We start from the raw sequence: 22,510 nt of genomic DNA, 5'->3' as shown, positions 1-22,510 counted from the left end.
TGTGCTCCCCATCTAGGCAGGGGTCCCCTGCCCCGGAGCTGGGGTCCCCACTGTGACCCTGGGGCAGGCAGCCTGGGCTGTGGGCACCCCAGCCTCTCTGGGTGCAAAGAGCCCCTTTTGTCACCTCTTCTATTGCTGCTGGGCTGGGAAATGGGTGATTTGGGCTGAGATAGGAATGTATCTGGTGGGGTGCGGGTGCTCAGAGTGATGGTGATGCTCCTGCAGCACAGGCTTGGTGCTGGGAGCTTTGCTCTGGGCAGGAGTCCCTCCTGGTGGTGCTCCATGCTGGTCCCTTTGCCGTAGCCTCAGCCCCTGTCCCTCTTGGTCTGTGCGTCCCCCCCAGGCTGGTGATTCCTGCTGCTACCCTGGCTGACTGCCTGCTGTGACCCTAGGAAGGTGGCAATGGAGGGGCTTGGGGGAGCCCCCAGGTTCCTGGCCTATCCACGTGCCTTCACGGTGCAAAGTGGCGCTGATGCAGTCCTGAGCTGCCAGATCACAGGTGACCCCCGCCCAAGCATCCTCTGGGAGAAAGACAAGACCCCTATCGAGCCCTCAGGCCGCTTCCACATGGAGGCCAAGGGGGACCTGTACAGCCTGCTGGTGTCCTGCACCACCCCACAGGACAGTGGACTCTATGTCTGCAAGGCCAAGAACAGCGTTGGTGAGACCTACGCTGCTGCCACGCTGAAGGTGGAGAAGGGGGAGCCCCGGGAAGAGGGATGCTTGGGTGGCGAGGCACTCACCTTCCTTGTTGCCCCCTCATCCACACGGGTGTGCCGGGGGGAGGATGTGATGTTCACCTGCAGGGTGTCTGGGCAGCCCTGCCCAGTACTGGAGTGGGAGAAGGATGGTCGCAAGCTCTCTGACCTCTTCGAGACCAGCCACTTCATGGTGGGGCAGGAGCCAGAGGACTGGCACTTCCTGAAGCTGTTCAGCGCCCGGCCCCCAGATGGGGGGGTGTACGTGTGCCGGGCACGCAGTGGCTCCCAGGAGGCTCTGGCTGCTGCCGTGCTCCTGGTCGAACCGCGGGTGCCACTGGATGGGCTCCCCAATAGCTGTCCTGCTGATGGCCCTGAGCTGCTGGCAGAGCGGCAGCAGTGGCGGCAGCAGCATGCGGCAGGACGACACGCAGGACTGGAGACCTGGGTGCCCAACGGTGCAGTGCCTGCCAGGGTGCCGGGGGCCAAGGCATTTGCTGTGAGCGCGGGGAAGCATGCCAAGTTTCGCTGCTACGTCACCGGCAAGCCCAAGCCAGAGATTGTCTGGCAGAAAGACGGCAAGCCCCTCATCCCTGGCCGCAGGCACCTTGTCTACGAGGACCGTGAGGGCTACTTCATCCTCAAGGTGCTGTACTGCAAACCCCAGGACCAGGGGCTGTACATCTGCACTGCGTCCAACACCGCTGGCCAGACCCTCAGTGCAGTTCAGCTCCAGGTGAAAGGTAGGAGTGCAGCCAAGCGCTGCCAGGGGCAGCTAGGTGCTGGAGGGGGGGTCCAGGGCCTTTCATCCGGCAGGGATGTGTCTGCGTGTGAGCCCAGCATCTCTGGGCTCCCTCCTGCCCCATACAGCTGGGGTCACAATGCTGTGGGCTGGAAGCTGGAGATGCTGGGCTCCACCAGGGTCCTGTGCCCTCCTCTGTGCCTCTCTCTCCTTGCAAGCAGAGAGGTGGTGTCTCTGGAGGGCAGCGGGTGTCCAGCCACGAGTGGGGAGGGGGGGACAGTGCCTTGGTGACAAATTCCCTTGGAAGCGCCAAGTGGTTTTGGCAGGCAGCCCTGCAGGGCACAGCTCCAAGCATCTGCACTGGTGGCAGCCCCAGCCCCCTGCACCACCCTACCAGGTGGGGACAGCCCGCTCTGGGGTGACCCGGCATCTAGTATATCCCTCGCCTGCACCCCACTGCTCCCCTCCACTAAGACGCCTGCTGTGGAGTGCTGGCATGCACGCTCCTGCGTCCCCCAAAACTCCCTGCTGAGATGCTGGGGGCATCGCTCAGTGTCCCCAGCCTGTGCTCTGGTTCCCCCTCCTCTGGGGAATGTGCTTCCCAGGCTAATGCCTGTTCCATGTGGGCCGAAGAAGAGAGGGGCAGAGAAGGGCCAAGGGCTTGGTGCTGTTTGTGAGCTGGGAGAGCCCCAAGAAAAGGGCTGCTGGCAGGTCCCGTGCCCTGCATGGCCTCAGCGTCCATCTCTCCCGCTGGCAGAGCACCGGCTGCGGTTCCAGGTGCAGCTGGCAGATGTGGAGGTGGCAGAGCGGGAGGATGCTGTGCTGGAGTGCCAGGTGCCGCTGGAGACCATCCCCACTGCCTGGTACCTGGAGGACAGGGAGCTGCAGCCCAGCCACAAGTACATGATGGAGGAGCGAGGCGTGCTGCGGCGCCTGACCATCCGCGATGCCCGCACCGATGACGATGGCATCTACCTCTGCCAGATGAAGGACAAGGGGCGCAGCATCGCCGAGGTCTCTGTCCGAGGTGGGGGGCAGGTCTCTGACAGCATGGCTCTACTTGCCAGGCTCCCCACCGCCCCCTGCACCTGCCTTCCCACCGTTTGGCCATGGCACCTGCTGCTTCACCTCCTTGACCTCCCCCTCCTCCTCCTCCTCCTTGCTCCCACCCAGGGGAGCCCAGCTCACTCCCCAGCATCCCTTCCCAGCCTTCACACATCTCGTCTCATAGGGGTGATTGTGAAGCGGCTGCCACGGAAGCTGGACGTGATGGAGGGGGAGAACGCAGTTTTTTGCGTGGAGACACAGGAGGCATTGGAGGGGATCTGCTGGAGCCGGGATGGGCTTCAGCTGCAGGAGTCGCCCCGCACCGTGCTGAAGAGCTTCGGCAGGACACACCTCCTGGTGCTGGTGCATGTCACCCGCCAGGATGCAGGCATCATCTCCTTTGCTGTCAGGCACTCGCAAACATCCTCCCAGCTCCGGGTCAAGTGTAAGCCCCAGGCTTGGAGGGGCCCCGCATCCTCCATCCTGCCCATTCCCAGGGGGCTGACACTGGGGAGAGAAGGGATGGGCACCCAGTACACTGGGGACGTGATGATGATGATAGCTTTTTGGGGAAGGGGGCTTTTAGCAGGTCTGCAGGGCCCCAGCCTTGCTGGCACTCACATGCCCCTGTAACCAGCACCATGCTACACAGGAGCAAGACCATCCTATCCATCCTCTCCACCAGAGAGAGGATCCCCGGGGAAACCGGCTGTATAACCCCATTCAGCCCTTCTGCCACTCTGCTGGGAGCCTCGCTGCTGTCCCCAAGCGGGCAACATGGGCTGTGACTTGCAGGTGTGAAGCGTGACCCCCCGAGCGTGCCGGTTGCAGCCAAGATGAGCGTGGCAGAGAGCAACGCGGCCCTGCTGATGTGGTGCCCCGCGCCCGATGCCCACCTCCGCCCCCCCAGCCACTACCTGCTGGAGCGGCGGGAGGTGGCAGGGGGCGAGTGGGTGCAGTGCCTCACCACCGACCTGCCCGGCCGCGTGCAGGTGCTGGGTGACAGTGTGCCTCGCGAGGCCGACTACTGCTTCCGTGTCTGCGCCGCCAACGAGCATGGCCGGAGCTGCCCCGTGGAGTTCCCTGGCTCTGTGCATCTTGGTGAGGGTGCCGAGCTGGGGATCCCCTCTGGGACCCAGCTCTTCCCAAGGGGCCAGCTGGGATGTCGTGCCACAGCACGCTGCTGGCCGGTGCCACTGGGGCTCAGTCTGGCTCTGTTCCAGCCCCGGCAGCTCACCTGGAAAGGGGTCTGCAGGATGCACGGGTGCAGGACGGTGAGGATGCACGGTTCTCCCTGGAGCTGTCAGCCACGGTGCAAGGCACCTGGTTCCTCAACGGTGCCAGGCTGGGCAAGGAGGAGGAGGAGGAGGTGGGTGGCCGGTGCAGGGTGCAGCACTGCGGGACGGAGCACTCACTGCTGATCAGGGGAGCACGACTGGCCGACAGCGGGGCTCAGGTCACCTTCGTGTCTGGTGGCGTGCGGGACTCAGCCACACTGCATGTGCAAGGTCAGCGGGGCACTTGCCCTGGGGTCCTGCCAGGAGAAGAGCAGCAGGGGCTCTCATACTGGAGGATGCTTCTCACCCCTCCACGATGTCTTTCAGCCCCACAGGTCTGCATTGCTCCAGTGCCCGAGGCTGAGCTGCTCCGGGAGGTCCCATCAGGGCTGCCCGTGCTGCTGGAGTGCCAGGTGTCTCCCCCGGGTGCCCCCGTACACTGGCTGAAGGATGGCGAGGCCGTGCCCCTGGACGATGTTATTGCAGTGCAGGCAGAGGGCTGCGTGCGGAGGCTGCTCCTCCGCTCAGCAGGTCCTTTGGACACCGGCACATACACCTGTGATGCTGGGGATGATGCCGTGAGCTTTTCGGTGTCTGTGACTGGTGAGCTGGGGAGCTGTGTGCAGGAGCCTGGACCTCACCTACTGACAGTGCTCCTGCCCTTCTTCTTGCCCTCATGATAGGTCTGAAAGCTGCCATCAACTGGGCGCCCATGCTGACCCCTGTGTTATCTCTGGCAGAGGCGCCAGTGAGGATCGTCGGCTCCAATGAGGACGCCCCCCACACCTACGCAGCCGGGCAGCGCGTGGAGCTGTGGTGCCAGCTGTCCCGCCCAGCAGCCCCTGTGCGCTGGTACAAGGATGGGGAAGAGGTGGAGGTGGGCGAGAGCCTGGTGCTGGAGCAGGAGGGGCCATGGCACCGGCTGGTGCTGCCCTGTGCCCAGCCACAGGACACGGGGGAGTTTGTCTGCGATGCCGGCGGGGATTCTGTCTTCTACACCATCACTGTGGCAGGTGGGTGTGATGCAGATGGGCTGGTGAGGTCACATCCTGGGGGGACTTTCTTTGGTGGTGCAGGGTGCCACAGCACATGTCGCTGACGGTGTTGCTGTCACTTGCTGATCTGGGGTTGGGGATGCTCATCAGAGATGCCCTTGCTGTGTCCTCAGCTGCATGTCAGGCAGGCAGGGTCTTTGTGGCAGCTCTGGTGTGTAAAACCACCCAGACTGACTGGCAAAGCGGACAGCTTGCTCTGCTGGTCTGAAACATTGGGGCGCCTGAGGGCTGGCACCCAGCACCCCCATGCTGGGGTGTTTGCTGGACCTCTCCCATAGCCAGTAAACAAGCCCTCTGAGTTCCTAAAAATAGTGGGTACAAGTGCCCAGCACCTGGCATGGGGTGACTCACGGCTGGACATCGCTTTGATGGACGGTGTTAATTGCTGACCTGAAAATTAACAGTTGCCTGGATACCAATGATTGGGTGGTGGTTGGTGGGTGCAAGCCTGGGATGGCCTCCTGCCGCGGCTGCCCCGGCCATGGAGCTGCTACTGGCGTCGCTGGCAGGCAGAGGATAATGAGAGCTGAAAGCGAGTGAAAGGCTTCCCCTTGTTGGCCTCGAAACACTCAGTCCCGCAACCACAGGAAGGTGACAGGGGCAGAGCTAAAGCCCACTTGAAAGGCTCCGAAACCACAGCAGTAAAACCTCTCCACAGTGTTAATATGTCGCAAAGTGCCAAAGTCGATGGCGGAGGATGTAGGATTGAAGATGGGATGAGTGATGAGACATGCTGGAAGAGTCAGTGAAGTGGTGACCACTGGGAGGGGTTTAGTGTGATAAAGGCAAAATTGCCAGTGGGAAGGACAGGCAGCATGTGCTCTGGGCAGAGGCAGAAGGCATCATCTGCCTTGCAGGGTTGTGGGGCATGGAGAGCTCGGCTTCTCTAGGGTGGGAGGGGGAAACACCATCTGCTGAAGCTCACCCTTTCAGCTGAGCAGCTTTGCATAACTTAGGTGGAAGGGTTTTAGAGAGGCTGGGTCTGTTTGATCAGGATTTGGCCATTGGTGTCCCTGGCGGGGCTCACTGCAGGTGCCAGGAGGCTCGGCCTGGCGCACCCCTCTGGCACAAATGCCAGGCTAGCTGCTGCAAGATGCCCTGCGGTGGCATGCTTGGGTTTCCCTGAGGCATGCCATCTATCCCCCAGGGGCTGCTGTAGTGTGGAGCCTGCCTGCCTCAAACCCAACTGCCCCCATGTGCTTCTGGGTTTTCCAGCAGCTGCTGAGTGCTAGGGCTCCCTCACAGCCAGCAGCAGGGCTGGGGCCAGAGCAGTGCTGCCCACTGAGAGCTGGCACGTTGCCCCCTCCTCGCTTCAGTGCCGTTCAACATCTCCAGCTGCACTTCAGTGACGTGATTGCTTTTAGCAGGTCCAGGGAGACAGGCGGCCACCAAGCGTTTGATCAGGGAGCCGGGCGGATGCAGACTCAGCGTGGTGCAGGTTGAATGCTGCAAACTGGCACCACGCCGCTCTGGCACGCTGCAGGGCTGCGGTGCACTGCTGAGCCTGGGCATCGTGGCTGGAAGCTGTCTGGGAAGTTTGCAGCCCAGATGCCCAGCGTGGGGCAACTGCGGGCCATGAGAAGGGCAGGTCACTGCTTGGCCACCAGCGTGCTCTGGTGCTGGCTGTGCCCCATTGTTGCCTGGAGCCGCAGGCCAGCTGCACATCCATGGCAGACTCCAGGCCAGCTATGGCCCACTGAAACGTGCATGGCCAGGCAGGCAGTGTTGGCTGCTGCAGGCAGGGGCCACATCCTGACCTTCTCCCAGGAGAGAGGACAGCTGGTCACCTAAAGCCTGTAGTGGGACCCCCTCTGCCTTTAGAGATCCAACTCAAGTCAGCGGGGAGATGTGGACAGTGGCACACATTTCATGTATAACCCATTAATGCTGGTGTTTAGCAAGCACTGTGATCTGGCATGGGGTCCTGGGTCCCAGTGAGCTGGAGGGATGGGGCTGCCAGCCACAAGTAAGCCACATGCCTGCACCACAGTGTCAGCAAATGCCAAGGCTGATCCAAGACAGAAGCACCAGCCAAGACCTGGCAGCCTCCAAAATGGGGAGACAGGCAGAGGGTAGGCACCCCTTCATAGAACAGCCACAGGGGCTGGTGCTGGCACCACAGACCCAATTAGCAGTGCTGGGACTCGCTAATGAGACACTTGCCTACCTGCATCCTCCCTCCACATCCCTCAGCTCCGCCCTGGGGCAGAGCAGGGTAGGTACCATGGGAGCAAGGGCACAGCAGCGATTTACAGCCAGCTGGCAGCTGGGTGCTCCTGCTGGGTGTGATGGGTGAGGAGCGGAGGGAGCCCTGGGCAGGGCAGCCCAGCTGCTTGTGCTATGCAGGACACAGATGAGGTGGTGCCTTCCAGCCTTAAAGCCCACGAGCTGGTGAAGCCATTGCTCCACACAGGGCTGTGACTGCCACCATCACCCACTCTGGTCTTTACATCCTAGCTGAGCCCCACATCTCTCCCTGGCAGAGGCACCAGTGAGGATCGTCGGCTCCAATGAGGACGCCCCCCACACCTACGCAGCCGGGCAGCGCGTGGAGCTGTGGTGCCAGCTGTCCCGCCCGGCAGCCCCTGTGCGCTGGTACAAGGATGGGGAAGAGGTGGAGGTGGGCGAGAGCCTGGTGCTGGAGCAGGAGGGGCCATGGCACCGGCTGGTGCTGCCCTGTGCCCAGCCACAGGACACGGGGGAGTTTGTCTGCGATGCCGGCGGGGATTCTGTCTTCTACACCATCACTGTGGCAGGTGGGTGTGACACACAGCTATGGTACTCTCCCTCTTCTCCCTCTGCCCTGGCTCCCTGCTCACACTGCCGTACCACTGGCAGCTGCAGCATCTCAGCTGCCCCTTGCCTCCTTGTGAGAAGTTCCTTGCCTGTGCCCCTGGGCTGGAGGAGAATGCAGGCAGGGGCCGGTCAGCTGCTCTGTCTCCTCCCAGAGTCCTGTGCCACACTGCCCCTCCTCACCCCAGGGCACAGCCACGCTGCCTGCCCATGGGCTATGCCATCTTGCACCCCAGCCCTGGTCCTCCCTCGCCTTTCAGCTACCAGCACCCCAGGGCTGGGATGACTTGGCTGCTGGCCCCAGGGCAGGTAGGATGGAGGCCAACTGATGCAGGGTCTTGGTCTTCTCAGCCCCCCAGATCCATGTTGCCCTGGCATCTGAGGCACAGCAGCTCCAGGAGGTGCTGGCAGGGCTGCCCGTGCTGCTGGAGTGCCAGGTGTCCCCCCCAGATACCCCTGTCCACTGGCTGAAGGATGGCAAGGCTGTGGTCCCAACTGAGGCCCTGGCCATCTGCTCAGAGGGATGCTGGCGGAGGCTGCACATCCCCACAGCCATGCCGTCCGACTCGGGGGTGTACACCTGCGATGCTGAGGATGATGCCACCAGCTTCAGGGTGACTGTGAGCGGTGAGCTGCCTGGGGACTGCCGTCCTCATGTGGGGCTCACCCAGCATTGCGGCTGAGCCCCTCCATGTGTCCCCTGGCAGAGGCGCCAGTGAGGATTGTCGGCTCCAATGAGGACGTCCCCCACACCTACGCAGCCGGGCAGCGCGTGGAGCTGTGGTGCCAGCTGTCCTGCCCGGCGGCCCCTGTGCGCTGGTACAAGGATGGGGAAGAGGTGGAGGTGGGCGAGAGCCTGGTGCTGGAGCAGGAGGGGCCACGGCACCGGCTGGTGCTGCCCTGTGCCCAGCCACAGGACACGGGGGAGTTCGTCTGCGACGCCAGGGATGCATCTGTCTCCTACAATGTCTTGGTGGCAGGTTGGTGGCACAGCAGGGATGTCCTGGGCAGGGCAGTACTGCCCCGTCTCTGTGCCATGGGGTCCCCAGCCCTGCTCCCTGCTCTCAGCATCACAGAGGTGGGGTGCAGCTGGATCACCCAGGGACTGGTGGGTGTCCCCCTCCAGCTGTGCTGGGCTGGCACTATGTGCCCACCGCCCCTGGCATTGAGAAGCTCCTGCCCCTTTGCAATGGGGTGAGAGTCTGTAGCATCCATGCAGCCCCACAGGGACAGAGACGCAGGTGACAGTAAGTAGGGACAGCAGAGCCAGGAGCATTGAAGAAAGCAGGTCTCACACCCTTCCTCCAAATGTCCTGCAGAGCCACCAGTGAGGATCCTGCACCCTCCACAGCGCTCGCTGGAGCTGCCAGTGCAGGCACCAGGGCGTGTGGAGCTGCGGTGCGAGCTCTCCGTGCCGGATGCTCCTGTGTGCTGGTTCAAGGATGGGCTGGAGGTGGATGAGACTAACAACCTGCTGCTGCTGGCAGAGGGGGCCTGGCGCTGCCTCCTCATCCCCAGGAGCAGCGCGGAGGACACAGGCGAGTACATCTGCGAGAGCAAGGATGAGGCTGTCTCCTTCGACGTCAAGGTGTCAGGTCAGTGGGGACACGGGAGCAAGGAGGCACTGATGGGGGTCCAGCCGCAAGGTCTTTCCCAGCTTGGGTGAGGGGGACTGGCTCCTCCATGGTGATGAAGCTGGTGGGTGCCCACCCCCTGGGCCATTCAGCACCGGTGCTCACCTGAGGCTGGCAGCAGAGGCATTCCCATGGCTGTGTTCTCCCTACGCTGCTTTGCGTCATGGCCATGCCATTCTTGCAGAGCCACCAGTGAGGATCCTGCAGCCCTGCAGACCTCCCCCTGCCGTGGTGGTGTCCCCTGGAGATACAGTGACGCTGGGCTGTGAGCTGTCCTGCGCGGATGCGCCTGTGCACTGGGCCAAGGACGGCGTCAGGCTGGAGGCTGGGGGCAGCCTGGTCCTGGAGGAGGAGGGTGCCCACCGCCGCCTGCTCATCCCTGCGGCCCGAGCTGAGCACTCTGGAAAATACATCTGTGATGCTGCCGATGACACAGTGACCTTCACCGTCCAAGTGCTGGGTGAGCAAGAAACTGAGGGACAGACTGGCAGGGGGTGCTGGGTACATGGACCTTGGAGACCCCAGCTCTGTTGGGTTTTGGGTGCTACAGACCCGCTCGTCAGGATCCTGGAGAGGGATGTCCTGCCAACCCACCGGCACTGCCGAGCCATGGAGGACCTGGTGCTGGAGGTGCACCTCTCACACGCTCATGGGGAAGTGAAGTGGTACAAGGATGGGGAGAAGTTGCAGGACACAGGGCGCGTGCGGCTGGAGGAGGATGGGGCACGCCGCTCCCTCGTCGTCCTGGGTGCCACAGGCAGGGACACGGGGGAGTATCTCTGTGACACTGGTGATGACAGCATCGTCTTCTTTGTCACTGTGGAAGGTGAGTGGGAGGTCCTGGGGGGGATGGCCAAGGTGTGAGGACCAAGGTGGGTCCCTGTCTGCTGCCCGGCTGGTGTGGATCTGGGCCGGGTGGCAGCAAGCATGGGGAGGCTGGAGGCGGGGACACAAGGAGAGGGCTGCATCTACGTGGGGGCTCTGTAGAAACACCTGCACTGCCCAGCTGCAGCCAGAGGACGTCAAGACAATATCCAGCCATTGCAGCACCTGGCACAGGCTGCTGCTCCCATGGTGACAGCCTGTCTCTCCAGTCCCAGAGCCACCGGTGACCATCATGGGCAGCACGGGTGCCACGGAGCATCACTGCCTGGTGGCTGGGGAGGACCTGGTGCTGGCTTGTGAGCTGTCCCGGCCCGATGCCACTGTGCGCTGGCTCCGGGATGGCCAGGAGGTGCAGCCGGGTGAGCGGGTGCGGGTTGAGGCCCGCGGGGTGCTGCGGCAGCTCACCATCTGTGGGGCGCAGCCCTGCGACTCAGGGTGCTACGTCTGTGATGCTGCCAGCGACCATGTGGTGATGACCGTGGAGGTGTCAGGTGAGCCAGCAGGAGCTTGGTGCGCTGGGGACACCCAGCATGGTGGGATCGTGCCATAGCCCTGGGCAAGGGGAGGGGACACCTCTGTGACCCTGCTGATGGCAGAGGCCAGGTTGGCAGTGTGGCAGGGGAGGGCGGGAGCCCTGTCCCCAACACTGTAGGAGCTGTTGGTCAGAAAGGGACGTGTCAGGGTTACAGTGAGACGCGTCCTCCTGCCTCCCCCAGCCAGGGGCTGGTTAAATTTAGCCTCAGCTGGCTCCCAGGCGCCGCTCCTCCTGCTTCGGCTGCCAAGGGCTGAACTCAGCCTGGACCCTTATCAGCTGGGGATGGAGAACTGGGTGGGGTGGGAGAGGGCCTGGTGCGGGCAGGTCTCCTAGCTCCCCAGCAAGGCGCTTGGGAACAGGGGGACACCAAAATTAATGACCTCAAGCCAGCAGCTGAGTTGCCTGTGCAGGGAGGGATGCAGGAGCAATGGGCTCTGTTGCCATCCCTGCCTGGGGCCCCTTCCCTGAGGGGACCCTGAGCTGCCAGATCCTGCCAGATCTGCATGGCTGCCCCACTGAAACCCCCAACTGGTCCTACCGTGACTCCCAACCAGACCCACCATGACCCCCAGCCAGCCCCACAGCAACCCCCAGCCCCTTAAGTCATCCTGCAGCTGGATGCACCATGACCTCATCAGCCCCAGAGCCCTCCTGCCCCATGGTGACACACTGGGCATTGCCACCTCTCCGCTCACAGTGGTCCTGTCCCTGCGCTGCCCAACGCTGTGGGGACACCGCTGAACCCTGCCTTGTCCCCCACATCCCCAGCCCAGCCCGTGCGCATTGTCAACAAGGAGGAAGCGCAGAGCCCGCTGGAGGTGCTGGAGGGGGACAGCGTGACGCTGGTGGCCCGGCTGTCCCCGGAGACGGCAGTGGCACAGTGGCAGAAGGATGGACAGACACTGTGCTCAGGTGGGCGGCTGCTGGTGTGCAGCGAGGGCCCCGCACGCAGCCTCACCATCAGGCAAGTGGAGCTGGGTGACAGTGGCATCTTCCTCTGTGATGCTGGTGATGACGAGGTGCATTTCATGCTGCGTGTGAAAGGTGAGCCTGGAGATGTCCCTCACCTGTGCTGGGGGCAGGAGCAGTCCCCTGCCCTGTTCCGGGATGCTTTGTGTCCCCATCCCATGCTGGTGCCACCGGCGGGGGTACAGCTAAGCCTGATGCTCCCCTGGCACAGAGGCACCCGTGCTGTTTGTGAACAAGCGGGAGGAGCGGGAGAAGCTGCTGGTGCTGGAGGGTGGCAGTGCCGTCCTCTCTGCCATCGCCTCCACAGAGCGAGCTGATGTCACCTGGCTGGGCCCATGGCAGGTGGCGGTGGCCAGCGAGCGCTGCGAGCTGCGGCAGGACGGCCGCGTGCACAGCCTCGTCCTCCACAACGTGGCCAAGGAGGACACCGGCATCTACACCTGCCTCTCCCCCCACGACCAGATGCAGTTCGATGTGAGCGTCCGAGGTGAGCAGCGGGGGGGCAGTGGGGGTGTCTGGGGACCCCCCACCCCACCCCAGAAGCAGCAGGTGCTGATGCTGGGCGTTTGGCCATGCAGAGCTGCAGGTGAAGTTCCTGCGTGGGCTGTCAGACGTGCGTGCACGGCAGGGTGAGCGGGTGGTGCTGTGGTGCGAGCTCTGCAAGGCGCGGGGCGACGTGGTGTGGTGGAAGGACGGGCGGGTGCTGGCGCCCAGCCCCCGCCGGCAGATGATGGTGGAGGGGCGAGAGCGCTCGCTGGTGCTGAGCTGTGTGGAGCCCAAGGATGCCGGCGAGTACTGCTGCGAGTCCAATGATGACCGGACACTGGCGACACTGACAGTGCAGGGTGAGCTGTGCCCGAGGCTTGGCCACCATCCTGGGGATTCCTGTGCCATGGGGGCAGTGCGGAAGCTGGGCACAGCAACATCAGGGGACTGTGGGGATGCTCAGCGATTCTGCAGGATGGGGTCCCCTGGTGCTGTGCCCTGATGCCCCAGCTGTAGTCCCCAGGGTGGTGGAGATCATCAAGGATCTGCAGAGCCTGACAGTGCTGGAGGGGGACGATGCCACCTTCAAGTGCCTGGTGTCCCCTGGGGACGTGGCCGTGACCTGGCAGCTGAACGGCCAGCCCGTGGTCCCTGGCGAGCGGCTACTGGTGACGAGGAGCGGGTTGTGCCACAGCCTCACCCTGCGGCAGTGCCAGCTGGGCGACGCAGCCTCCGTGACAGCCAACGCTGAGGGGCTGGTGAGCACAGCCCGGCTGAGCGTGCGAGGTAAGGGGGAAGGAGCTGGCTGAGGCACAGCCCAGGGCACAGCCCCAGGGCCAGATGCTGACCTGGTGCATGGGCTGTGCAGAGGCGCAGGTGCTGTTCACGCAGAGGCTGCAGGATGTGGTGGCAGAGGAGCAGGGGGATGTGTGCCTGGAGGTGGAGGTGAGCCACGAGGCTGCTGAGGTGCAGTGGCTGAAGCAGGGCATCCTCCTCCAGCCAAGCAGCAAGTACCAGCTGCAGGAGTCGGGGCGCCGGCGCACCCTCACCATTCACTGCCTCTGCCCTGCTGACCGTGGCACCTACCGCTGTGAGAGCCTGCATGACCGCACACAGGCCAGGCTCTGCGTGGAGCGTGAGTACCCCATGGGGGATGGGGATGGGGATGGGGAGAGCGCCAGCCTGCTGCAAGGATGCTGCAGGCTGGAGGAAGGAGCCTGGGCAGAGCTGGTTGGGGTAGTTAAACAGGGAGGGGAGCATGGGGGTCAGGGATGGGCAGGGGTGGCCACCTGATAAAAAGGGCTGGAGTTAGGGGATCAGTCCAGCAAGCACAGACTGGAGAGGCGCTGTCTGTGGGGTGGAGCAGGCACCCACTCATGGACATGTGTTACTTGCAGCCCGGAAGGTGTCGATCCGGACACCGCTGGCAGATGTGGAGACCTTTGAGAAGGAGACAGCCACCTTCCACCTGGAGCTGTCTCACCCCGGCGTGCCCGGGGTCTGGACACGGGACGGCATCCGGGTGAAGCCCAGTGGCACATGCCGGATCAGTGCCACGGGCTGTGGGCACAGCCTGATGCTGGAGGGGCTGGTGCTGGAGGACTCAGGCACTGTCACCTTCACTGCTGACACGCTGCGCTGCAGTGCCCGCCTGCTTGTGCGGGGTATGGCAACCAGGACAGGCTCGGGGTGGGGGGGATGCATGGCACCAGTGCTGGCTGTCCTGCAGCCATTTGGTCCCAGGGGGAGAAGCCAGGGCTGAGCTGGACCACTCTAGGGACATGGTGGCAGGTGTCCCCCTGTCCCCAGGGAGAAGTGAGCTTAACAGTGGGGAGCCCTCAGCCAGGGTCTGGGTCTAGAGCCAGCTGGGACACCAGTGGTCAGTGCTTGCCCATTGTAGTGCCCCGGGAAGTGCCACCCTTGCCCCATGCTGAGATATCCCAGGCACAGCTCCCCATCCCTGCAGCCCGAAGCCCTACCAAACCTTCCTGCCCTGTGTCCTCTCCCCTCAGAGCCTCCAGTCATGATGGTGAGGGTCCCACGGGACCTGGGTGTCCCAGAGACAGGAGTCGCCAGCTTTGAGTGCGAGCTGTCTCGCCCCAGTGCAGAGGTGAAGTGGTTCAAGGTGAGAGTGCCCCGATCTCCTCAAGCAGCGCCCAGCTGCATCCTCTTCCTTCCTTTGCCCCCGGCTGCTGCCCTCCCTGCCGGGGCTGTTGGCAGGGGAGGGGCAGGCAAAGCAGCAGCATGCTGCCTGCTTGCACCCCTGAGCATGTGCTCCCTGGGCAGGACGGGCAGGAGCTGCGTCCGGGGCCCAACTGCCGCATCTACTCGGCGGGTCGGCGCCGTGTCCTGCAGCTGAGCCGCTGTGAGCTGGCTGATGCTGGCATCTACACCTGTGATGCAGGTGACTGCCAGGCCTCTGCCACGCTGCATGTCCAGGGTATGGCCGCCCCCCTCCCAGGGGCACACCCACCCCCAAACCCTGCGCTGCCTGCTCCCCCTTGCCCTTGGCCACCCTGGCACCCTGCCCCTCATCTGCAGAGCGCCAGGTCTGCATCGTGCAGGACCTGCAGGATGCCCAGGTGCAGGAGGGTGACAACGCCGTCTTCACCTGTGAGATGTCACACGGGGACGTGAAGGGCGAGTGGTTCCGGGATGGGGAGAAAATCAAGGTCTCCAGCACAGTGAAGATACGGCAAGAAGGTGTGGGTGCACGCAGCCCCACACTCAGTTTGGGGCTGGGAGGGGGCAAATCCAACTAAGGGGAGTTTATGTGGACAAAGGGGGAATCTGTGCATGCTGCCTGCCGTGGGGTGCCCATAACAATCCCCTTGAGCCAGCCTCTCCCTCCCCAGGGAACCGGCATTTCCTGCTGCTCTGCGGCGTGCGCCCTGAGGACGCTGGACTCATCCGCTTTGCAGCCAGGATGGTCAGCTCAGAGGCCAGCCTGCAAGTGGAAGGTACTGGCACAGGGTGCAAGGGCTGGCTGGGCTCCAGCACCAGGGCTGGGGTGCACCAGGACCAGGTCGTGGGGACCCCACATGAGCCCCACGATGCCGATGGCTCCCCCCTGCACACCAGCACTCCCCATCCGGATTGTGAAGCCACTGCGGGACAAGACGGTGCTGGCACGGCACAAGGCGACACTGGAGTGCACTGTGTCCCATGCCCGGGGCCGGGTGCGCTGGCTCCGTGGGGACACTGAGATCTTTGCTGGTGACAAGTATGAGATCTGCAACCTGGACTGCTACCGCACGCTCATCATCCACCGCGTGGGCCCCGAGGACGAGGACTCGTACACCTGCGATGCCTTCGATGACCGCTCCACCGCCCGGCTCCTTGTGGAGGGTGAGGAGGCACCAGGGGGGCACAACCGGGTGCTGGTGGTGCCACTGTGCCTCGTAGCAGAGGGACACCAGGGTCCCTGTCCCCACGCCCCATGGCTTGCAAGGGTCCAAGAACTGGGGTGGGGGGAGCAGGATGGATATGGTACCAGGGGTCTGTGCTCCCCTTGGCTGGGACACCCCTTTGGGGTGCTCCGCCAACTCTGGGGATGCTGCAGTTGTCCCTGACTCCCATTGTCCCTCCAGGGAGCTAGGAGCCAGGATGCAGTGCCAAGGGGCTGCACACAGGTGGACAGACGCTGCTGCCGGGAGATGGGGTCATGCTTCCGCCAGGATGTACGGACAAACAGACACCATCCCCAGCCTGGTCTGGCCTCAGGGCTCTGCATTAAACTGCATTTTTTTCTGACATGGCTTATCTACCCCACTGAGCCAGGCTCCTGTTAGGAGAAGGAGCAGTGGCACTGCTCTGCATCCCTCCCAGCACCACTGGGGACCCCGGCCCTCAGGGACCCCCTTGGCCCTGCCCCCCAGCACAGCCCCTGGCTCTGCACACAGGGCTCCGAAAGGCTCTTTACTGTGTGGCCGTGGCCTCAGCAGCATTTGGCACATTTACAAAAGAGACTGAAAAGGGGGACGGTGGTGCGGCGCTGCGGGGACGGGGTCACCTGGCAGAAACATGCAGTTCCCAGGGCAGCGGGGCTGTCCGGGCTGGGCTGGGGATGGGGAGGGCTCCCAAAACCAAGGGGGCACCCCGGTCCAGTCTCGCTGCCATCCTGCCTGCCTGGCCACGGGGAAGTCCTGGCTCACTCCGTAATAAATTAATACAAATCACAGCAAGAGAAATATGTACAAGGCGGGAGCCTCTGCCTGCAGCAGTACTCTGGGCAGGGGCTCCCACCCTACCCTGCCCCAGCCAGAGGCTCTGCCCGTACCCAGGGCCCCACTGGCCACTATAAAATCCAGTCGCCAGCAAAACAGCGATGGCCTCTGACACCATGGGGGTCCCTGTGTCCCTGAGGCAGCCCAGCCTCTGCCTGAAGGCTGGAACCAATGTCCTGTCTCCTGTTAAAACATCTTGGGGGGGAAAGGGGAGGGTGCACGCAGCATCACCCTAGGGCAGAATCCTCACGAGAACCACCTGTCCCTGGAAGCCTCTGCCCCAGGACCACCCTGGTCCAGCTTGGGAAAAGGTGGGGGAGGCAAGCTGCTCTAGGGGCAGGGAAGGTGTCCAGGGCAGGGGGACCTTCTGAGGAGGCAGGTTTTGGGAAGCACTGCCTGGGAGCTGCTCTCAGGGCCAGATGGGATGGGGCACACATGCTCGGGGGAGTCCCTGGAGGGGAGGTGAGGGCTGGGGGACCTGCTCTTTGAGGAAGGGATGTGGGGCACAGGCACTTGGGGAGTTGCTGGGGGGGGTGCGATGGGGTGGGGGCAGGCACAGGGAGCTGCTCTCAGGGAAGGGAGGACTCAAACGTGGGGAGGGAGCTGTTGGGATGCAGGATGAGCATGCCCGAGCCACAGGGAAACACACAGCAGCAGGGGCTCAAGCACCCCCCGCCCCAGCAGAGCTGCTTGCACCACGCATCCATGGGTGCTGGTGTCCCCAGTCCTTGGGCCAAGTCCCTGCCGGAGGGTTCCCCCAGCACCTCCGGGCCTCATGGGCAGCCAGGGCTCACCCAGCCACGTCCCACATGTCCCCAGGACAGGTCTCCATCTGCAGCCCCGAGGCACGCGTGGCTGCCAGGGGCCAACGGCTCAGCCCCACCTGTCCCAGGGGGTCTGTCGGAGCAGGCTGGGGTGCTGGTGTCACTTGAGGTCACTGGGTTGACTTATACCCGCACGGCGGGGCCGGAGCCCGTGGTGAGGGGCACAGTGGAGCTGCAGTCATAGTCCAGGTCCACCACGGTGTGAGAGCTGGCGATGAGGCTGTTCAGGGATGGCCCTGTCTGCCGCTCTCGGAAACTCTGGATGTAGCTCTGCTTGAGAGAGGTGGGGAGAAAAAGTGAGGAGGGGCTCTGCTCCTGGCCCACTCCATCCTCTCTCACCCCACCCTAAGCTCTGCAGCAGCCCCCCAGAATCTGCCCTGTGCAATCCCACCCACCCCAGCACTCAGACCCTCTGGGGGCTGACTGCAGCAGGGCGCACAGCCCTATCCTTTCCCTGGGTGCATGCTTCGCACCTTGCCCACCGCCTGTTTCTACTGTGGCCACAGCACTTCTGGCCACCACTTTACATTTGTTTGCAAAGGCTGAAGTGCTCCATGGTGGACACATCCCAGCTCAGCCCCTCCTGAGCTGCCCAGTCCCTGGGATGCCCTGGCCTTGTCCGTCCAGGAGCTTGGATGCCAGCTGATGCTGGGGCACCTCTCCCCTCTCCACACCCCAGCCCACCCATATGGAGAAGAAAGAGCCACAGAGGCCGGGGGAGATCTCTACCCTGGGTGTGGGACTCACGGGGGAGAGCACGTCCCCATCGAAGCGGCGCACAGGGTTGGGCTTGCGGCGGTAGGCAGGCTCAGGCGGGTGGGCTTTGTGCTGGTGGGGCGGTGGGTGGTGGGGTCTCCGCTTCTTCTTCTTCTCCTTTCGGTCCTCCCGCTGCTTGATGCGCATCAGCTGCACGCGGCGCTGCTGCCGGCTGATGATCACTGCGAGGCAGAGGCACCTGTGAGTGCCAGGGAGCACCCCAAAATCCTCCTGGCACCCAAACCAGCCCTGGCTTTGCACACTCAGGCCTCCCCTTGCCACGCCATGTCCCCGCAGAGTCCCGAACCCCTTATCTGTGCATGCAAACCAGGCGCTGGGAACCCCCACCCACCCCCTCCTGGCTCCTGCACCCACCCCATGCCATGTCCATCTCCTCCAGCCTCCACGCACCTTCGGTGTGGGAGTAGCCCTCGGCCGTGACCTTCCACTGGACCAGGACACCCAGAGTGGTGAGGAGCGGCCAGACGCCCAGGATGACCCAGCTGTACCAGCACACAGGTCGAGCAGGGGCCACCTTGATGCGCTCATAAATGTACTGCACCAGGAGGAAGAGCTCGATGAAGTAGTCGACGGTGACGGTCATGATGGCGCTGCCGAAGACAGCAGTGGAGAGGGTGGTGAAGAAGCGCTGCCACTGCAGGGTGAGGACGGCGAAGAGCATCCCCACGCCCAGGAGCAGCGCAATGGGGATCCACACTGTCGGCGGGTGGTAGAACTGCTCCATCACCACCAGTGTGGCCACTGCCAGCAGCAGCCCCAGGAGCAGCCCCACCATGAAGAGGCCGACACTGCGCACCAGCATGGTGACCAGCCCACATAGGACACCAATGCCCAGCCCGATGCCCACTGACGCCTCCACGCTTAGCTGTGTGTCCAGCACCCGCTCCTTGTAGCACAGCATGAAGATGATGATGGAGCCAAACATCAGCCCCGTGAGGAACATCACAGCCTTGAAGCAGCGGTAGCCTATGGAGAGACCACCACAGTCAGGGGGTGGATGGCCAGAACCCCCTTGGCTCCCTCCTGCCCTTCTCCCCACTTGCCCCACCAGCCACCAGGCTGGCCTGGCTCACCAAAGAAGCAGTAGATGATGCCGAAGAGGCAGCACATGGCACACACCACCGAGGGCACCACCTGGTAGCGACGCTCGATTTCCTGCTGGCAGCTGTGACCCCACTCCTGGCCCGGCTCGTGCGGCAGCAGCTTGAACCGCAGCGTCTGCACAGTTGCAGTCATGGCTCTGGGGACTCCCGGGAGAGGCATCAAAATCTCCGCTCCTGCCCCATGGCTCGCCGGCAAAGCTGCACCCCGGCTGGTGAGAGAGAGAAAAGGGGGTTGGAAGCACCGCCAGCCTGTACCAGATGGTGATGCCCAGCAATCGGCACCCACCTGCCAAAAAACCCACTCCAGCCCCTCGCTACCTGGGTGGGAGGAAGGGAATGGGGGAACAGCCTCAATTGCATGGGCTGCGGGGGCACAGACTGTCACCCAGAGGGTGGCTGCAGGGACACACTGTCCCCGAGGCACCCGTCTGCACCCCGGGAAACTTCACTGCCGGGACGCAGCGCTTTATCATTTGTCTGTGGCTTCAATTTCCTGCCTGATTCTCTGGCACCCTTTCTCTGCTCGATTAAAGGGAGACTTCCACTATCTGGTATTTTCTGCCTGTGAAGCAATTATGCTCAGTAATTAAGTCACCCCTCAGTCTTCTATTTTTATAGGCTAACCAGATTGAGCTCTTAAAGCTTGTACTCCAAGGCATTTTCTCCAATCCTCTAATCATATTTCTGGCTATTTTTCATCCCTGCTCCAGCTTTTAGTGTCCTTGTAAAAACAAAGCAGGGCCCTGTGCTGGATCCAGCCTTCCCACGCAGACCCATGGGGCCAGAGGGGGACCAGCCCTGGCTGGCACTGCCCCTTACCCAAGGGCTCACCCAAAATGCCATAGCCGTGCCGGGACACCAAGCAGGCGGTTGCCAGGCCCCCCGCAGTGCCTACACAGACGGAGGGGTCATAATCCCTGACAAAGACTGATCCAGCTCCAGCTTAAACCTAATTAGAGCAGCCGTCTGCCCACTCCCACCTGGAGCTGGTTCCAGCATCCCTTTTCTCCCCTGGCACCTTTCCGGGCTCGGTTGGTTTAGCATGGGTTTATTGTCACCAGTTGTCCCCGTGCCAGCACCAGTCCTTCCAAGTGCCACGTTAAAGCAGCCGGCTCAGGATAGCTCATAGAACCAGAGCACCAGGAAGGGGCAGTGAAGAGGGCAGAGGCTCCAGTCACGCCTCTCTATTGCCCAGCACCTTCCTGCTGCCCGGGCCAGGCTCCACCAGCACCTCTTCCCCCACCACTGGCCTCCTCCCCTCCCTCCGGATGGCAAAGGGAACACCAACCTGGTCAAATCCCCCTGGGGAAGCGGAGTGGGGCGCCTAATCCCCGGGGAAAGAGGCACGCAGGGAGCAGGCAGCCTAGCACTGAGCCCCTGGCGGACACTAAGCAGGATTGGACTTTAAGCGCAGGTGCCGGGGGTGACGGTGCCGGGGGTGACTGCCCCGTGTCGGGTGAAAGCAGGGCTCTGCTGGCCGGCTGTGCCCAGGGGGCCGGGGATGGGGCATGGCAGGGATGGCAGCGCAGGGCAGGGGACGGCAGGGCAGAGGGGAGTGCAGCAAGGTGCTGCTCCCTGCCCCTCAACCCACGCCTGGCCGGGGCCAGGGCCGCGGGGAAAGGTCGCCCGGGAAATCCCATCTCCGGCAGGCTTGCGGGCAGGGTTGCAGGCAGCGTTGCAGGCAGCTCCCGGCGCCCATTGGCGCGGGCACTGTTGCTAGGGGAGCCCAGCGCCTGCTCATTGGCGCCGGGACTTACCCACCTGCTGCCGCCCTCCCCGCAGCCCCGGGCTCCCGCCGCCGCCTGCCCCGGGCCCGCCGCCCTCCCCTCCCTGCGCCGCACGGGGCAGCGCTGGGGGGACCCGGGGCAGCGCTGGGGGGGGCCCGGGGCGCCCGCCCCCCTCCCCGCGGCACCCCCCGTCCGGCCCCGCTGCCGGGCCCCGAGCCGGGCGCGGCGTTACTAGGCGACAGCCGCAAGGGCCGCCGGGGCGCGGGGCCGCTCCGCCCCTCTCTTTGTTCGGGGCGGGGGTCCCGGGGGGCGCCCCGCCGGGCCCCGCACCCCCATCCCGCTCACGGCGCATCGCTCCCGCCGTGCGGGGGGCCGGCAGCACCCGGGGGCCCGAGCCCTTCCCCCGAGAGGCCCGGCGCGTCCCCCGCCTGCTGCCCCCGCCCCCCGCGGCCTCGTCCCGCCCCGCCCCGCCCCGCCCGCTCCCACCTGCGCTCCCGGCCCCGCAGCGGTACCGGCCCCGCCACCACCGGCGCTCCCGGCCCCGGCCCCGGCCCCCGCGCATGCTGGCGGGGCGGCCCGCCGCGCGGTGCTGAGCGGACAGCTCCGCCTGACGTCACCGCGCCGCGTCACGCCGCCGGCCGGGGCGGGGCCGGTGGGGGCGGGGCCTCTCCGGGAGGGGGAGGGGCCTGCACCGGAGCGTGCGGGGGGGTGTGCTTTGGGGTATGCATGGGGATGTGCATTGGGTGTGCGTGGGGGTGTGCGTGGGGTTGTGCTTTGGGGCGTGCACCGGGCCGTCCATTGGAGTGTGCACCAGGGAGTCTGAATGAGGCCGTGTGTGCAGCGTGGCACTGCGTGCACCAGGCTGTGCTGCATGTGAGGTGCGCTCAGCGTGCAAGGGCTGCAGGCCCCTAGGGATGGTGCGCAGGGGATGGAGCAGTACGGGGCGCAGGGGTGTGGGTGTGAAAACCGCGGGAGAGCCTTTTGTCAGGTGTGCACAGGGTCGCACTGCTGGTGCACAGCTGACAGAGCGTGCAGAGGGCTGAGGACTTTGCAAGGGGCCTGTGCCAGGGCTGCAGGGACTGCAGCAGCAGCTGCGTTTGGAGGGGCAGACGCACACATAGGGTGCACCTACGGAGGCTGCCCACCTGTCTCCCTGTAAGCAGCAGGGAGATGCAGGTGCAGAGGGTGGGTGGGAGGGCACAGCACTCTGCAGAGCTCCCTAGAGCTGGCACTGCCCGCTTGCAGCGCCCAGAGACCCCCGGGAAATCCTGGCAGGGAGAAGCCTCTTGGCAGCAGCGGCAGTTCCCCTGGCAGCCCCTTCCCAGCCCCATGCCAATGCGGGGGAGACAAAAGCGTGAGCTGCAGCTGGCGGGGGGCTGCGAAGGGGCTGCCGGAGGAACGGCGCTGTGCCCGCCGGCTGCTTCTTCTGCGGGATCGCCTGGGGCCGGCCACAGGGGCCCTGGGCTCGGCCAGCACTCAGGCGGGCCCTGAGGAGGGCTTTGCTCTGCCCACAGCTTCATCTCCCTGCCGTCCTCCTGAGCTCAGAGGCTTTCTTCTGAAAACTTCAGTGCTTCCTCCAGTCCGTACCTCTATCTGAATACAAGCTCAGATCAGAATGAAACCTCCCTTAGCGCTCGTGTAAAATCATCTGGTTTTGTATAAGGTGACCGATATTAAATATTCCAACCTATAAAGGAAATCAAATCCATCCATTTCTAACACATTTCTCTGT

General features: G+C 64.0%; 2 protein-coding genes across 3 annotated transcripts; one reads left to right on the top strand and one right to left on the bottom strand.

Annotated features, from left to right (window-relative positions):
- The first annotated feature begins 220 nt into the window (after positions 1-220).
- OBSL1 (obscurin like cytoskeletal adaptor 1) lies at positions 221-16,300 on the top strand. Its single transcript, XM_075093265.1, has 25 exons — positions 221-1,441; positions 2,198-2,467; positions 2,672-2,932; positions 3,283-3,588; positions 3,711-3,995; positions 4,092-4,367; positions 4,505-4,777; positions 7,303-7,575; positions 8,320-8,592; positions 8,932-9,207; positions 9,431-9,706; positions 9,797-10,072; positions 10,341-10,622; positions 11,435-11,710; positions 11,847-12,122; positions 12,214-12,480; positions 12,638-12,907; positions 12,990-13,256; positions 13,519-13,785; positions 14,134-14,246; positions 14,408-14,561; positions 14,663-14,824; positions 14,977-15,081; positions 15,203-15,469; positions 15,712-16,300. The coding sequence occupies exons 1-25, from the start codon at positions 403-405 to the stop codon at positions 15,717-15,719; spliced, it is 6,798 nt and encodes a 2,265-aa protein (XP_074949366.1). The 5' UTR covers positions 221-402; the 3' UTR covers positions 15,720-16,300.
- Positions 16,027-21,404, bottom strand: TMEM198 (transmembrane protein 198). Of its 2 annotated transcripts, none has more exons than XM_075093262.1 (5): positions 21,265-21,404; positions 19,022-19,260; positions 18,339-18,914; positions 17,901-18,109; positions 16,027-17,441 (listed from the first exon to the last, which is right to left on the bottom strand). In XM_075093262.1, the coding sequence occupies exons 2-5, from the start codon at positions 19,209-19,211 to the stop codon at positions 17,295-17,297; spliced, it is 1,122 nt and encodes a 373-aa protein (XP_074949363.1). In that variant the 5' UTR covers positions 19,212-19,260; positions 21,265-21,404; the 3' UTR covers positions 16,027-17,294. The 2 variants fall into 2 exon arrangements, with proteins under 2 accessions (XP_074949363.1, XP_074949365.1); XM_075093264.1 differs by having other exon boundaries at positions 17,919-18,109; positions 21,265-21,400.
- Positions 21,405-22,510: the final 1,106 nt, after the last annotated feature.

Source organism: Phalacrocorax aristotelis, chromosome 5 (assembly GCF_949628215.1).
Source record: "Phalacrocorax aristotelis chromosome 5, bGulAri2.1, whole genome shotgun sequence".
In the NCBI taxonomy this organism is placed as follows: domain Eukaryota; kingdom Metazoa; phylum Chordata; class Aves; order Suliformes; family Phalacrocoracidae; genus Phalacrocorax; species Phalacrocorax aristotelis.
The sequence above is the reverse complement of the archived record's forward strand: the minus strand, read 5'-3'. Positions and strand labels throughout refer to the sequence as shown.

Excerpts from the sequence above, each read along its gene's own strand:
- OBSL1 (XM_075093265.1), top strand. The coding sequence starts at position 403 with ATGGAGGGGCTTGGGGGAGCCCCCAGGTTCCTGGCCTATCCACGTGCC. Across the intron at positions 10,073-10,340 it reads CTTCTTTGTCACTGTGGAAG|TCCCAGAGCCACCGGTGACC; the intron begins GTGAGTGGGAGG and ends CTGTCTCTCCAG. Across the intron at positions 15,082-15,202 it reads GGCCAGCCTGCAAGTGGAAG|CACTCCCCATCCGGATTGTG; the intron begins GTACTGGCACAG and ends CCTGCACACCAG.
- TMEM198 (XM_075093262.1), bottom strand. The coding sequence starts at position 19,211 with ATGCCTCTCCCGGGAGTCCCCAGAGCCATGACTGCAACTGTGCAGACG. Across the intron at positions 18,915-19,021 it reads CATCATCTACTGCTTCTTTG|GCTACCGCTGCTTCAAGGCT; the intron begins GTGAGCCAGGCC and ends GTCTCTCCATAG. Across the intron at positions 18,110-18,338 it reads GGGCTACTCCCACACCGAAG|TGATCATCAGCCGGCAGCAG; the intron begins GTGCGTGGAGGC and ends TCTGCCTCGCAG.